The 17,125-nt window shown below is 36.4% G+C and overlaps 1 protein-coding gene across 10 annotated transcripts in view; it reads left to right on the top strand.

Moving 5' to 3' along the window:
- Positions 1-8,060, top strand: part of N4BP2 (NEDD4 binding protein 2) — an 86,547-nt gene extending 78,487 nt beyond the window's left edge. For 5 of the 10 annotated variants that reach the window (XM_045474970.1, XM_045474979.1, XM_045474977.1 and 2 more), the window contains one exon: positions 7,780-8,060. In XM_045474970.1, the coding sequence (XP_045330926.1) occupies positions 7,780-7,969 (190 nt within the window). In that variant the 3' untranslated portion in view covers positions 7,970-8,060. Of the gene's footprint in view, positions 1-803 lie in introns of all 10 variants that reach the window. The other 5 variants (XM_045474973.1, XM_045474972.1, XM_045474975.1 and 2 more) reach the window with 5 other exon arrangements.
- Positions 8,061-17,125: the final 9,065 nt, after the last annotated feature.

The raw sequence follows: 17,125 nt of genomic DNA, 5'->3' as shown, positions 1-17,125 counted from the left end.
GTATGAATTTATACATCTTCATAAATTTAATGCCATTAATAATCTTAGCTGTGACAAACATGGAATGAACTTTTTATTAAGTGATTATTATTCAGTAACAGAAAATGACAAGAGAAGTCTAAGAAGAAAGATCTGTTGATGGATAGATTCACTGAGGATGTATACCATTAGGTACCTACCTCCCCCTAGTTCTAGTTTTAGTTAGTGTGGCATATTTTGTTTATGCCATGTAATAAAATGTTGTTTGGCTACGTTATAGAAAATAGTAGCATTAATTCTGATCACAAAAACAGACGACATTTTAGAGTTACTGTTACAAAAGGAGTAGTTGGACTGGAGCATTATCATGTTGGCATTAATGATCTATTGTAGAGACTAGTGTTTTTTAAATTTCACACTGAGGGACTTGGAAGCATTTCATGGCCTGATGAATCAGACTTATGTTAGAGATTTCTTTTTAGTACTGACTTAATGCATAGAAATAATGTAACACAGACATCATCTTATCCTTCACATACCATGCTGTTCTTCATAAAAGTTGAGTTCAGGCTTGAGATTTTTGAAAAATCTTAAATAACTACTAAGTTAGGAGTTATCCCTCTAGCTTTAGGATTGTTTATTTTTACAACGGATTAAAAGTACATAAGCATAGATATCAGTCCTGGATACTGACTTAATAATAAAGGAGAGTACTTTGATAGTAACTATTTCATTTAGCGTTGATATTTGGAATTGATTACATGATATATTCCTTAACCAGTTTGAAATTTTTACCTAAAATAACTGTTTTCTCATTTCTATAGGTTCTCTGAAATTAAACCAGGGTGCTTGAAAGTCATGCTAAAGTAAAATAAACGTCCTTGACTTAGAAGTGTGAAGGTTTGTAGGTTAGTTTTATTTACAGTAATTTAGTCAATTTTACTGTACACATGTATTTTATTAGAAATGTCCAATTATAACAAAAACATTATAATGATGTTTTTCAGAATTCAAGAGAAGTTTAATTTTTTACTGAATCAAATGCCAAATACGTTGTCTGTTAAAAATACTGAAGAGAATTTTTATTGATTATAAAGTGTCCAAGAAAATTATCAGCTGTGGTTTTAAAGTTTGAAGTGCTCTGATTCTTTTTCAGAGAGAAAATGTTACCTTTGTGTTAATTGTTGTTAACATTTAGTAAAATCCAAAAGGCATCTTTGAGAGGCATTTAAAGGGCTTTGAGGCCTGGTTCATGCCCATCAAAGGCTTGTATTAAAAGAAGGAGAAGTAGTGGTAGTAGTAATGAAAGAAAGGAAATGTAACAAAAGCACTTGAATGCTTTTTGATATCAAAGCTAAATACAAAAAATCATTTCATTTTGCCGTATCCTGCAGGAAGAAAGACATGCTGTTTGTACTTTCTTCTGTTTTGTATATGATCTTGATCTCTTACCTTTTGTTCGTTTGTTCTGTATGTGTGCATTTTCTAGGAAGAAAGTTGGAGCCTGAGATTATATTGCAGTTTTATACCTTCTGTAGGCAGTAAAGTTTTTAGAGAAGATGAAATGGTTAGATATCTACAAGTATCAGTGTCTTAATAGAACTGCTTCTAGAGCTGTCTGTGTAAGTGGTATTTAACACAGTACTAAAGAGCTATATTTTATATTTGAGTCATATAATTTCTAAACAGTAGTGGGTCAAGAGCCTATTAACTTAAATGTAGAAGACATTTTTGATATAATCTTTAAAGGAATCCTTACAATTTAAAAGTTTTTTACCTTTGTTTTTTAAAAAAGAGCCAACTTTCTGAAAGGAAACTTTCATTGACTTTGTTTTGTGTGAGCTAAAAAGTCCTGTTAGTATGTCAACTATAAAATGTAAATTTCATTTATACACGTTTAATGTGGTAAAGTGTAGTTTTTCAGTATAAAACAATGGCATAAATAAATTTGTCTTTGGATATGGAGAATATTTCCAACATATGTAATTTAACAAACAGTTGTGTTGGATTTTGATAAGCTTAAACATCATTTGGATCAGGAATTACAGGGTTGAGCTATTACTGAAAGAATCCTGAACTACAGAACGGTTTCTCAAAAGAACAGACATTTTAATGAAAATAAAACTCAAAAACACATTTTTGCATATCATGAAAGCATGCTTTTAAAAGAAGACCTGTATCATTAAATTTATTTCCACGAAAATAAAATGTTTATTATTTAGAAATGATTAGTGAGTGGTATTGAAATATTTTCTCATGGTTGTAATAATTTGTTTAAAAAAGAAAAAATGCCACCAGTTTAGCATATGTTTTTTGTAATGTCTAGAGGAGTTGTATACATTAAAAATAAAGCAATTCGTTTCAAGAACTTACTATAAAACTACAACTGTTAATGAAGTAAAATGTTTTTATGTATAAATTAATATGATTTAAGAAATGTGAATAATAGTACTAAAACCTGGGGTTACTTGAGGGTGTGCAGCTGCATACTCATTTTCCATGATTTTATATTTCCTCACCCAGTTTAAAAAAGCATTGCTTTTGAGCACTTCAGCTAGATTTATTTCAGTATTATTGTAATTATGATTAGTGTGGGAGCAGTCAAAAAGAACAAGGGATGAAGTGTTTTGTGGGCAGAAACCAAATGAAAGAAGCTATGTTTTCTGCTGTATCAACCTTAATGTTAGGTTTTATTTTGGTAAATCTAAGGTATTTTTTCTTCGTCATATCATTCATAAGTATATAGGCAAATTTTGAGCATATGTGCTTTTATGAAGTTGTTTAATCCTAAACTGCCTCCCACCTCACTGTCTAGCATAGTTTAAACAACACATAATTATGAAAGAAAAATTTTATAGTTTCTCCTTTCTTGTTTTGCCCATTTCTAAATCCTATATGCCAAAGGTAAACATAGTTTGGGGATTATCAAATTTTTCTCTTGCTCTTTTCCAAGCCCTGTGTGTCAAAAGTAAGGAGAGTGTGTGGATTATCAACATCTTCAGGTATTGGTATATTAGTGCTAATACAGGTCTAATTAGAATGGCTCTTTGCAAATGTATTAATATTTTAAAAGTACAACACTTCTGTAGTTTGGAAGGTTTTAGTAACTGTTCTGTCTTTTCACTAGTCTCTCATCTGTGTCTACCAGGAGAAAAAAGAGAACTAATGTGGAAACCACAGGGAACGAGGGGTTAGACTTAGGAAACTCTTCAACAGTTTTTTCAATTCATCCACTTCCTTACTTCAACATGAGTTATGGAAGCATGTTGTCTTAGGTTTATTGGCTGTTCATATAACTCATATTATTTTCAAGTTGAGGTTTTTTTTCAATTTATTAGTGTTTCCATACTATTTGCAATTCTATGGCCTTTATGCGGCATATTATGTAGTAGAAATTCTGACTTATACTTTAAAGTGTCTTGTTTATTCAATACATTTTGAGAAGAAAGGTTAAATAATTCTGTTGGGTTGTTTCCAGTCCTTATTTCAGTCTTTTTCTTTTTAAATTCAAGTGTTTTGTGTGCTTAGAAAGAGGACATATGTAATAGCGAGATTGGTTATTTCTGAGCTGGAAATCGGAAACTTTGAGACTCAGGAAATTGCTCTGACAATGTTTTAACTGCTCTCAATTTAAGAAAATGACAAAATGTATAAAAAAGACACAAAAATAATGTGTGCTGTTTTTTCCAAGTGCTTTCCTAAGTGCTTTTCCATTGTGCAATGAGGTGAAGTTTGATAATTTTCTGTGTAGTGGTTAAATATTGCTTATTTTTATTTACATGGTGAAGAAAACAAATTTAAATGTTTGTGTGGCCAAAAAGAAGTGTCATTTAAAAGGTTAAGTGAATTTATGTAGAATGTATGTTAATGGTGCTTATTTTTAAAATGTAATTCAAGTTTACAGTATTATTAAAGCCTCTTTATAGAATTTAGTAGAGAAACAAGGCCAGAAGACATGTACATCCTGAAGAGCCTTTTATAACTTAACATTATAGAATGACAGATTTTATTATTTTCCTTAAAGTTGAGCAGTTGACTTTTATGGTCCAAATGATGAACCTGTTATTAACAAATGATTGATTTAACCATGAAACTTCTCATTAAAATATAATATTGCAGCTATCAGTTGGAGAATATATTATAAAATTTTCAGACAGTATATCAGAAATGAGATGTTTTTATTTGTACTATAAAGAAAATGTAATTTTGCTGTTAACTCTGTACTTTTTTATTGAAAATGTTTTATAACTTTGCTTTTAAAATTTCTTATGAAACCATTTGCAGATTACATACTTAATTTAATAAAATACTTTAGCCACAGTCCACTGTGAGGAAATCCTTCATTTGATGTGGTAGGGTTAGTGGTTTAAATATTAAAATATATCTTTATGTGTAACTTTGTAATTTCAAGGGAAAGAAAAGGGTCATAAAATTTTTATTTCTGTACCACAGCTTTTATTCTTTGCTATAGCAAATAGGGGTCCACTTTTGAACCAGATAAATTATCTTTTTGATGGCAAAATTAAGAATAGTGGCTCTAAAGAACTCAAGTAATACTTTAAGTAATATTAAAGACCTTTGAACTTTATTCAGCCCACAGCAGAATAATTCACTCAGTTAGCATCGACTTAAAATTTTTTATTTAACAAATATTAGTTAAGCACTTGTCACTAGGGATACAATCTGAGACAGAGCTTCTCTCTACAGGTGTCTTATAATTCTCATCAACTCTCTGTGCATAGTTATTTATGCTATGAAGCACTTCCATGTATGTTATATTTTAAGACTCAAGAGAATCTTACTACATAGTTGTCTTACAGAGGCTTAGAGAAGTCAACTCATTTGCTAGTTAGTGGCAGAGGTAAGACAGCAACCTAGGTTCTCTAACTCCTACTATAGAACAACTACTTTTTTCATACAAGTAAGAATAATTACTTAAAAATAATATTCCATTACTGCCAAGTAAGAGAGAAATATGTGGCTCTACTGTATAAGTCTATGAAAAACTGCCACTTACAAATCTGCCTTCCTTCTACATCTAAAGGAAGCTGGTATCATGAGTTTTCCAGTGACAAAAATAAAAGTTTATTTCTCTCTTAATGTAATACAGACTCAAGGTCTGATGGGTGTGCTCATTTCCATGAATTTTTTGGAGATCTAGGATCCTTTAATTTTTAGCTTACCACCCTTATCATACCCAAGCTGTGGCCTTCATTTCCTAAACCAGGGTGGGTAGCTAGAGCTCTAATAATCAAACCTGCATTCTGTTGGGAGGCAGGACAAAGAAGAAAGGAGCAATGGGCAAATGCCAGAAAATTTTTTTTTTTTTTATAACAGATATTTGGAAGTTGCCATTCAACACTTCCACTTATATTTTATTGGCTGGAACTTAGTCATGTGGTCACATCTAGCTGCAAGAGATGCTGGAAAATTATCTTTATTTCAGTGTACTATATGTTCAACTACAACATGGACATTCTCTTGGAGGAAAGAGCATGTATATTAGGAGAATTAATAGTTTCTGCCACATTTTTCATCACTGAATGTAAATAATGTGAAAATTAGTTCTTGATGCATTCTGTCAACATATCTTTGTTGATGATTACTCTGTGCTAGGAATAATAAAAAGGAAATCACAGTTGTATGCATTTTAACTTAAGTATTCAAATGATACCACCAACCAACATGGCTGATCAGGGTGGTGGTTGCTGAAGGTTGGGGTGGTTGTAGCAAAATTTAAAATGAGACAAAAACAAAGTTTGTTACATCGATAGACTCTTATTTTGTGATGATTTCTTTGTAGCATGTGATCCTGTTGGGTAGCATTGTACCCACAGCTGATTTTTCAGAATTGGAGTCCATCCTCTCAAACTCTGCCACTGCTTTATCAATGAATTTTTTTTTTTTTTGATAGTGTAAATCCTTTGTTGTCATTTCAACAGTCTTCACAGCTTCTTCACCAGGAGTAGTTTCCATCTAAAGAAACCACTTTCTGTGCTCGTCTGTAAGAAGCAATTTCTCATCTGTGAAAGTTTTGTGAGATTGCAGCAATTCAGTCACATCTTCAGGTTCCACTTCTAATTCTAGTTCTCTTGTATTTCATCCACATCTGTGGTTACTTCTTCCACTGAAGTCTTGAGTTCCTCCACATCATCCATGAGGGTTGGAATTACCTCCTAGCTCCTGTTAACATTGATATTTTGACCTCTGCTCATGAATCAGGAATGTTCTTAATGGCATTGAGAATGGTGACTCCTTTCCAGAAGGCTTTCATATCCGTCAGAGCAATTACTATCTATGGCAGCTATAGCCTTATGAAATACATTTTTTAAATAATAAGACTTGAAAGTCAAAATGACTCCTTGATCCATGGGTTGCAGAATGGATGTTGTGTGAGCAGACATGAAAACAATGATAATCTTGTATATCTCCATCAGAACTCTTGGGTGACAAGGTATTGTTGATGAGTAGTCATATTTTGAAAGGAATCTTTTATTTTCGGAGCAGTAGGTCAGTAAACCATATTATAAGAGCTGTGCTGTCATTCTGGCTTTGTTCCTTGTATAGAGCGTAGGGAGAATAGATTTAGCATAATTGTTAAGGGCTCTAGGGTTTTTGGAATGGTAAATGAGCCTCCTCTTAAAGACACCAGCTACATTAGCAGTTAGAAGGCTGTTTCATCTATATCAAAAATCTGTTTAGTGTAGCCACCTTTGTTATTGATCTCAACTGGATCTTCTGGATAATTTGCTATAACTTCACCAACATCAGCCCGTGCTGCTTCACCTTGCACTTTGATGTTACGGTGGTGGCTTCTTTCCCTAAACCTCACGAACCAGTCTCTGCCACCTCCATACTTTTATTCTGCAGCTTCCTCACCTCTCTCAGCTTTAACAGTAGTGAAGAGATTTGGGATCTTGTTCTGGATTGGGCTTTGGCTTAAGGGAATTATGTGGTTGGTTTGATCTTCTATCTGGACCACTGAAACTTTCTCTGTGTCAGCAATAAGGCTGTTTCACTATCTTATTCATATGTTCACTGAAGTAGCACTTTTAATTTCCTTCAACAACTTTTCCTCACAATGTGGCTAACCGTCACAAGAGGTCTAGCTTTCGGCCTTTCTTGGCTTTCGACAGGTCTTCCTCACTAAATCTAATCATTTTTAGTTTTTGATTTAAGGTGACATGTGACTCTTCTTTTCACTTAAACACTTAGAGGCCATTGTAGGGTTATTAATTGGCCTAATTTTGATATTATTGTGTCTCAGAATAGAGAGGCCCAAGGAGAGGGAAAGAGAGAGGGGAGCAGCCAGTGGGGACATTCAGAACACATATAACATTTACCAAGCACAGTCTGTGCCCCCCCCAACCAAACCATTACAATAGTAACATCAAAGATCACTGATCACAGACCACCATAACAAATATAATAATAATGCAAAAACTTGAAATATTAGAAGAATTGCCAAAATGCGACAGATACGAAATGAACAAATGCTGTTGGAAAAATGGCACCAATAGACTTGACTGATGCAGAGTTGGCACAAACCTTCATTTTGTAAAAAATACAATCTGTGAAGTGCAGTAAAACAAAATACAATGAAATGAGGTATGCCTTGTAGTTGTCTATCTGCCTGAATGCACAATATAATGCTTTGGGGGTTTTTTTTGGTAGCTTCTATATCCCAGAAAAGGATGTAATATATAGAATTGGGTACTCAAAAATCAGTGGAATCAAAACCAATTGAACCTACATCTGATCAAGCCTGTAGACCTAACAACCAACTTATATGAATTACAGAGAACAGAGGAATATGCCAACACCATGGGATGTAACCACCAAATACAGACTGTGGGATGCTCTTACAACAGTTTCTTCAAGTAAATTGCCAAGGAAAACAAAAACACAGATGGAAAGGGAACCTATACTATTAAGACGGAAGAGGCATATCAGCCAATTTGTGGACTTTATTTGTTCAGCCAAAAACTAAGTTTTTTTTTTTTTTTTATGACAGTAACACGGCGATCGGCAATGTGAACACTGGACACTTAATTATATTAAAAGATTTATTTATTTACTTATTTATTGGATGATGATATTGTGGTCATATTAGGAAAACCCAGTTTCTCCCCCTCCTACCTTTTTCTCTCTTGTATAGAGAAAAACCCAATCCTTCCTCCTGTGTGTTTCTTTTCCGTGTCTCTTTATAATTCACACAAAACACCTTTCTGGTCACCAAACATTGGAGTTTTTTCCCCATACCAAGCAATTCTCTGTGACACAAGTTGGGTGTCTACAGTTCAATTAATTCTTACACTATCTACCCAGAGATAACATCAGATTCTACAAATTAAGGGTTCAGTCCCACAAGACTGTCTCCCCCACTTCAGGTGCTAGTCACAGGTAGGAGGTCCCTAGGTTACCCTCAACTTCTGTCCGACTTGGCTATTAATCGGGGGTCCCCATAACCTCCTCACAGTTTTATAAATTTGCTAAAGTGGCTTACAGAATTCAGGGTAACAGTTCCTTATGTTACTATGTTATGTTAACTAGTTTATTAAAGGATATAATAAAGGAGACAGATGAACAGCCAGATGAAGAGATACATAAGGCGAGTTCTGGAAGGGTCCTGAGTGTAGGAGCTTCTGTCCCCATGGAGTTGGGGTGCATCACCCTCCTTGTTTGAATGTATTCATCTACCTGAAAGCTCTCCAATATTGGAATTTTGTGGAGACTTTCTCATGTAAGCATGATCAGTTATTAACTCCCATTTCCACCCCCTCTCCTGTCTCTAAGGATGAGGGCTGGGACTGAAAATTCCAAGCTTCTGATCATGTCTTGGTCTTTCTGGTGACCGACCCCCATCCAGGATCCTACCCCAGAGTCACCTTAGTAGAATAAATGTTCCTAGTGCTCTTATCACTCAGAAATAGGGGTTTTAGGAGCCCTATGTCAGGAATGGAGTCAGAGACAAGTATTAGAACAAGAGATGCTCCTAGTGTTTTTATCACTTAAGAAATTATTAAAAGGGTTTCAGGAGCTCTGTGCCAGGAACTGGGGGCAGAGACCAATATGTTTTCTATTATCTCAGTGATTATATTTTTTATGTTGAAATACATAAAATGATATGATATCTAGGACTTACTTGAAAATAAGATGAAGTGAGTGGAAGGTACTTAGGAGATTGGCCTAAGTTGGTTAATGTTGAAGTTGGAGTTTATTAGTCTGTGGTTCTACTTTTAACATATATTCAAAACTCAATAATAGTTTTATTTATTTTAGTTATCTTTTAATGTTTATTTTTGAGAGACTGTGTGGGTCTGTGAGTGGGGGAGGGGCAGAGAGAGAGGGGGACAGAGGATCTGAAGCAGGAGAGCCTGATGCAGGGCTTGAACTCACAAACTGTGAGTTCATGACCTGAGCCAAAGTTCGACACTTAACCAACTGAGCCACCCAGGTGTCCCAATAAAAAGTTTTTAAAAAGTTGGTAGAAGAGCTAGAGAAATGAATTCTAGACTTGGCTTAGGGAATGACTTCCAGAATACCGTGCAATTAACTGCCTGCCACGTCTGCTGTAATTGAAAGGCCACCATGGCACCAGTACCACCACTCTCAGCAAAATCAGAGCTGGTGGCTACACACCAGAAAACTTGCTGAAAACCCTGACCTCACCGTGACTTGACTTTTTATCAGAATGAGACGTAGCAGTGGATAGATGCCTTACTTCTTACTTACTTCTGCCTCCCACATTTCATGAGTATATCTAATTGCTGCAAATTATTTTGTATCCAGATTTTACCTGCCAAAGGGGTCTAGGAAATGTAGTTCTAGACTTCCCAGTCTCTACAGCACAAAAAGCCTCATTAGAAGAAACTGGAGCCAGAGGATCAATTATCAAACGTCCATATTTACAACGCTGATGGTACTTGTCAAATCAGGCACTAGAAATAAAATGGGTTGATACAGTTATCACGAAACCCTTGTATGTCAACTGGGGTAAGTGTATGCCAGGGGTTACCACAGGTTCAGGATAAACATAGCCTATTTTCAGGAGCATTGATTGTATTCAATGACAAATTATGCACATTATTATTTAATGTACCTTATTTGTATATTATTGAAACAAAAGGGATAAATTGTGGATAAGAATGGGAAATTCTGCCTTCATTTTTAAGATAAAACAGTAGGGTCAAGGAGATGAACCTTTATGCTTTTTACTTGGACTTCCTTTCCTCAGGGTAATGGCTTTCAAACTTTAGTGTACATAAGAATCATCCACAAAGGGCTCAGTGAAAATACAGATTTCTGCCTTGCTTTAAACTTCCTAAATCAATCTCAGAAGGTAGGGCTCCACATTTTCAATAAATACTCCAATGGTTCTAATGCAGGTGGGCTACACCTTAAGAAATGCTACTCTGGGGGCACCTGGGTGGCTCGGTCGGTTGAGCGTCTGACTTCGGCTCAGGTCATGATCTCGTGGTCCGTGGGTTCAAGCCCCGCGTCGGGCTCTGTGCTGACAGCTCAGAGCCTGGAGCCTGTTTCAGATTCTGTGTCTCCCTCTTTCTCTGACCCTCCCCTGTTCATGCTCTCTCTCTGTCTCAAAAATAAATAAATGTTAAAAAAAAAAAAAAAAAAAAAAAAGAAATGCTACTCTGGCAGGATAACCCATCACAAAAATTTTATTCTTTTTTGGCTACTCTAATGTTCTTGGTTTCTACCCCAATCCTGTTTTGCAGGTCCTCAACCGTAATCAACTCTGCCAGGGACACAGAAAGAAACCTGCACATTTTTTAGTTTACATGCAGCAACTTAGGTGATCCTCATCAAAATCCATCAAGGGACATTGAGGCACTATATATATATAGTGCCTCAATGTCCCTTGATGGAACAAGGATTCAAATCAAAGCAATCAGGCTCCAAAGCCTGTGCATTTATATATATATATATATTTATATATATATATAAAATGACATGATGGAACCAGGATTCAAATCAAAGCAATCAGGCTCCAAAGCCTGTGCATTTAATGATGCTTATTAGCTCTCAGCAATGGTCAGACTTAAAATTTATCAAGGAGAAAACCAAGATACCTTTTACCTGGTCTGTCACAGTAAACTAATGAACCTTACTGCCCTCACTGGCAGTCTCTTCAAGGCCCTTTAAGCCTTCACTAATTATCTCCTCAAAGTTCTTCCAGCTTCTGTCCACTGCCAAGTTACAAAGCTACTCTTGCATTAAAACTTTTTTGTTATAGGGGCGCCTGGGTGGCGCAGTCGGTTAAGCGTCCGACTTCAGCCAGGTCACGATCTCGCGGTCCGTGAGTTCGAGCCCCGCATCGGGCTCTGGGCTGATGGCTCAGAGCCTGGAGCCTGTTTCTGATTCTGTGTCTCCCTCTCTCTCTGCCCCTCCCCCGTTCATGCTCTGTCTCTCTCTGTCCCAAAAATAAATAAACGTTGAAAAAAAAAAAAATTAAAAAAAAAAAAAACTTTTTTGTTATAGCAGAACCCCTCTTTGGTACCAAAATCTGTATTAAGCACCTATTGATATGTAAAAAAATCATTTCAAAATTTTGTGGCTTAAAACAACAAAAATGATTATTCTCAGTTTCCCAGGATTCTTGGAGTGGCCTACCTGGGGTCATTCTGGGCTGAAGTCTCTCACGCGGTTGCAGCCGAGATGTGCCTCGGGGCATCTGTCTGTTGAAGGCTTGACTGGGCCTGAGAAACTCACTTCCATGGTGATGGCTCATTCACATGGCTTGTAAATTGGTTCTGGTTGTTGGTTATCTTCAGTTTCTCCCTGTGTGGGTTTCTCCATAGGCTGCTTGAGTGTCCTTACAACATGACAGCTTTCTCCAGAGTGGGCAACCCAGGAGAGCAAAACAAACTGCAATACCTTTTATGACCTAGTGTTGGAAATCTCACACCACTGTTTTTGCCAAATTCTATTTGTTAGAACCCAGTCGCTAAGTGCAGTCTACATTCAAGGGTAGGGGGACTAGTTCTACTTTTTGAGGGAAAGAATATTAAAGAATTTGTGGATGTCTTTAAAAATCATCATGTCTCTCATGTGCCAGGCACCACTAGGTACTTAGTGAATGTATCCAATATAATCTTTATAACCACCCTGTGGAGTAGGTATTATTGCCCAAATGACAGAGGTTGTTGGCCTATGCAACACATATTCTTATTATCATGCTTTTTTTTGTTTAGGTATCCAGTGGCAATGTGCTTAGGAAAGCTTGCCTCCTCTCTAGCCCCAGAAAGTGAATTATGATTGGTCAAAAAGGCAATCATGGTAATCCCATTTCCCTTTGCCAATGATTGGCTAAAGGGTGGATATATGACCAAGACAAAGGAACCTAAGGAGAATTCTAGAAAGATTCTAGAAAGATTTTCTTCACTAATACAGCAAGGCACATGGGAGGAAGTGCACTCTTCTTCAGCAAGACTTGGTGTCTGTATGTGATGCCTGGAATTGCAGTCACTGATGTTGTAACATGAAGAAATACACGTAAAGCCCAAGTCAATGTGCTAAGGATGGTGGAGCAGAAAGAGGAAAGAATCTTTGTTCTTGATGACATCGTTGAGTCACTGAATTAACCCTGGAACTGATTTTTAACCATCTTATTAAAGGAGACAGTAAGCTACTTTTAATTGGATTTTCTGTTACAGCTGCAAGTGTCCTAATGGATATACCCCTTTCTATGGATAAGGAAACAGATGTTCGGAGAGATTACGTTGCCTGCTCAAACTTTCCCAGCTAATAAATAGCAGAGCCAGGTTTTAGATCGAGAACTGCACATCCTAAACACCTGGTACTTGTTTATTGTATCAAGTGATTTTTCTCCAACAATTTTCAGAAGGGAGGAGAAACAGAGACACCAGTTGGGTTATGCAAGGTTAGTGATTGTCAAACAGGTATGGCAGGGAGTCAGTGTGGAAAGGAAGGGAGAAGGAATTTAGGGTGCTGTATGTATAAAGTTGAAATGGTTGATTGTGAGGTACAGACTGGGTAAGGAGTCACAGTGGAATCTAGAGGGGCTGATAGACTGAGGAAATGGAGGTGAATAGTGAAGGTATCATGGAGGTAAAATATTCAGAAAGTGCTGGGGAGAGGGAAGGTGGAAGGAGGTGGTAGGAAGGGAAGGAATACCAGAGTTCAAGATATTAGGGTGTGGATATTTGTTCCCAACATAGTTTGATTTGTGGCTAAGCATGGAGATGATGATTATCAGAGTGGAGAAGGTCACAGAAGTGATATCAAATTTCCGGATCATCTATTTTATGTACATACTAGGACAGGAAGGTGACAGGCAATGAAGTGGAAGGGAAGATTAAAAGCCATCTGCCTAAAGTATGGATGGATTAAAACATGTTTTCTTTATTTGCATGGTCCCCATCCTTCACACTGATAGGATCTGACTCCACACAGCTCCACTTCGAGGAAAGATTTATAAGGATTATTTTGCTTTAATCTACTGTTTTGCACATATTGGAGGGATGAGATGGATGGGGTCATCAGGAGGAGCTGAGAGGATTATGGGAAATGAATACTTTCCCAGGTCTTTCTGAAACAATTTGCAGTAGGATTTCATTGTTTTGTTAGAAGCCACTTCTTTCCTGATCATTTACCCATCTGGATATATAAAAACCAATGAAATATACTTTAAAAGTTATCCACTATTTTTTATTATCTTGGCTTGTATATCTCTGTTTGTATAAACAATTGAGAATTGATGGCCCTTGCCTGAATCTCTTTGCTAAGATTCTGAAATGGATGGGGTTGTGTAGTAGGAAGCTCTCACTGTCTTTTTAGGATCTGGGCTAAGTGTTTCTTTTCATTGTTCAGTCTTTTCTTAGGTAAAATTAATTTCTTTCAAAAATTTGGCTACTTAGGATTCCTATTTTTAAAGTAACATTAATTTTTTCTGACATTCATGAAATGAAACTATTAGCTAGAATTTCTGAATATAGTTTCTCTTGTGGCCTTTTTACTTTTTGGTTCTTGTTCTTGGAGTCATGTTAAAAATTTTTATTGTAAGCTAATCACATCTTTTTAGGAAGTAGGCAGGATATAAATAAATCAGTCTATATATTTAAGGGGAAAAGAAGTAAGGTGCAAAAGTGTATTTACATTTTTGTGTTTTTCAAAAAGGATATATATAGTGGTGCCTGGCTGGCTCAGTCAGTGGAGCATGTGACTCTTGATCTCAGGGTCGTGAGTTTAAGCCTCACATTGGATGTAGAGCTTACTTAAAAAACAGTAAAAAAAAAAAAATTTTTTAAAGATACATGTAGATACATCTACCTATATACTATACATCTCTTTCTAAACACACACACACACACACATCAAAAAGCGTATATGAAATACTTGTATTTTATACAACATAAATTATATAAAACATAACTTTCACAAACATCTCTTTAAGTCTGCATTTCCACAGTCTTGCTGTCTCCCACCCTCTCATATCCTATAGATACCCCAAAGCTTCTGTTTCCCCCTTTTACCAAAATCCTCTCTCATCTTTGCCAGTGCTAGGCCTCATCTACCACCTCTCTACCTTTCTTTCCATTTCTTTTTTCTTTTTTTTCTCCCTGTAGTGAGTAAGCCTGCGCTTTTTGGATGTAAATCTCCAACTTCTTTGCTTCTGCATTTATAAGTCCCCCAATCCTATTTATCCCATCTGTATAATGAGGCAATGGGAGGTGGGAAGGCATCAGGGTGCAAATGTCAAAATTTTTTTTCTGGTAGGTAGGAGGATGGAAAGAAGCTATGGATACTTCCACAGCAATAATTTTTGTCCCTGTTATACATGAAGAATTTCTGAAAGGTTTTGTGAGAAAGTGTGAAGAGCAGGTTACCTTAGGGGTGGGCCTGGGGAGTCAGAGATAGGAGAGGGAGATTTTACTTTCATTACCTGAACAGATTAAAAAAAAAAACAAACCTGTGTATATATTGCTTTTTAAATATTTTTCAGGGGCGCCTGGGTGGCTCAGTCGGCTGAGCGTCCGACTTTGGCTCAGGTCATGATCTTGCAGTTCGTGGGTTCGAGCCCAGTGTCGGGCTGTGTGCTGACAGCTCAGAGCCTGGAGCCTGCTTCGGATTCTGTGTCTCCCTCTCTCTCTGCCCCTCCCCTGCTCACGCTCTGTTTCTCCCTCTCTCTCAAAAATAAATAGACATATTTTTTAAAATAGGCATAATTCAATTAATAGATGCACATTTTAAAATACAGTACAAAAAGCCAAGCTTGATAGAGTGGATTATCTAGTGTGCAAATGATATGCATATTATTATATTTCACTTTAGGTTGCATTCTAGTACCAGATGTTATAATCAGATAGTTTAGCCGATGTCGATGATGATCCAGTATTATTAGGAAAGGCATTAATATACCTTTCAAATTCTTAAATGGTTTCTTTAGCTGCTGGAAGAAAGAGGGCAAATCTAGAGATCTAATAGGAGTTCCAGAGTAAATGACAAGGGAAAAACAAAATTTAATAGATGCAAATTTTCCTGAGCTGAATGAAGACTTGTTTTTGCCATTGAAAGTGCCAAGGGCACACACTTAAACATATTCTTTGAAAAAAATTTTTTTTAATTTTTTAAAAAATATTTTTAAAGAGAGCATGAGCAGGCAAGGGGCAGAGAGGGAGAGGGACACCCAGAATCCAAAGCAGGCTCCAGGCTTGAGCTGTCAACACAAACTGTGAGATCATGACCTGAGCTGAAGTCGGATGCTTAACCCACTGAGCCACCCAGGTGCCCCACACTTAAACATATTCTGACAGAACTCCTGATTCCCACAGTTGAAGAGAAAAATCTTGTAAGTTTCTAGACAGAAAGAAGAAATTATTTACAAAGGGAAAAGAATCAGACTAGCATCAGACCGTGGAATAATGTCTATCCCTATTAAGAGAAAAGGAATGCAACCCAAGAGGTAGGTATCTTTCCAGCCTAGCACCATTCACCTGCCAAGAGGAAAGGAATGCAGAAATGTAATGATTCCAAGAATATATCACTCAACCCCCATCCAAGGAAACTGTGAAAAAAGAGCTGTAACTAAACAACAAATTAATGAGAATAGAGATCCCAAGAATGAGAAGGTGAAGTAGAGAGGAAAAAGTGGTGAGTGAACACTGAGCCTTGCAATATACATGGCTAATAATGGAATGACTGGGACTATGTATTATATGTGTTAAATAAAGACTCTTAAGATAAATGGGACTCCACTAATAAAAGCCTGGAAGCAAAAGTTGTAAAAATTTTCACCAAAACCCGAAAGGTAAGGTTGGGAGAAGGAGAGTGGAAAGCAAAAGCATTATAGAAGTATTATCTTACTAAAGTGGAGGGAAAGTATCCAGAGATAGACTGACATGATGGGGAAATTGTATCTTTTCAGAGAATAAAAAGGAAGATAACTACTAATGGAATAGGAAAGTATATCATTTTGAAATTAATAAGGGGAAAAAGAATAAATTCTAGCTTTTTAAAAATTTTTAAATTTTTTTACTGTTTATTTTTGAGAGAGAGAGAGAGAGTGCAAATGGGGGAGAGGCAGAGGGAGAGGGAAACACACAATCTGAAGCAGGCTCCAGGCTCTGAGCTGTCAACACAGAGCCCGACGCGGACTGTGAGATCCCACGAACCGTGGGATCATGACCTGAGATGAAGTCGGATGCTTAACTGACTGAAGCACCCAGGTGCCCCAATGAATTATAACTTGATCATACTAGTAAATATAAACTAAGGCAATAGGGAAATTTATAGTTCAATAGTATAGTTATTATAGTTCAATAGTAAGCAAAAGCAAGAGAGAAGGAATAAAATCAAGAATGTCAGAGATTATATTAAATGCAAATGAGCTCAGTTTTTGTATCAAAAGACAGAGACTGTCAGATTAAAAGCAAACCTAGCTATATGTTGTCCATAGGGAACACTTAACATAATAAAGAAATGTTCTAAAATATAGAAATTGGAAAAGGAATACCACACAAATGCAAGTAAATAAAACTAGGAGAGGCAATATTAACACCAGACGGGTGGAACTATTAATGAACAGGAAGAACATTTCCTATGAAGGACATAACATATGAAGATATGCATCAAACAACATAATTGCTAAATATATGTAAACCAAAAT

Source organism: Leopardus geoffroyi, chromosome B1 (assembly GCF_018350155.1).
Source record: "Leopardus geoffroyi isolate Oge1 chromosome B1, O.geoffroyi_Oge1_pat1.0, whole genome shotgun sequence".
NCBI lineage: Eukaryota > Metazoa > Chordata > Mammalia > Carnivora > Felidae > Leopardus > Leopardus geoffroyi.
The sequence above is the reverse complement of the archived record's forward strand: the minus strand, read 5'-3'. Positions and strand labels throughout refer to the sequence as shown.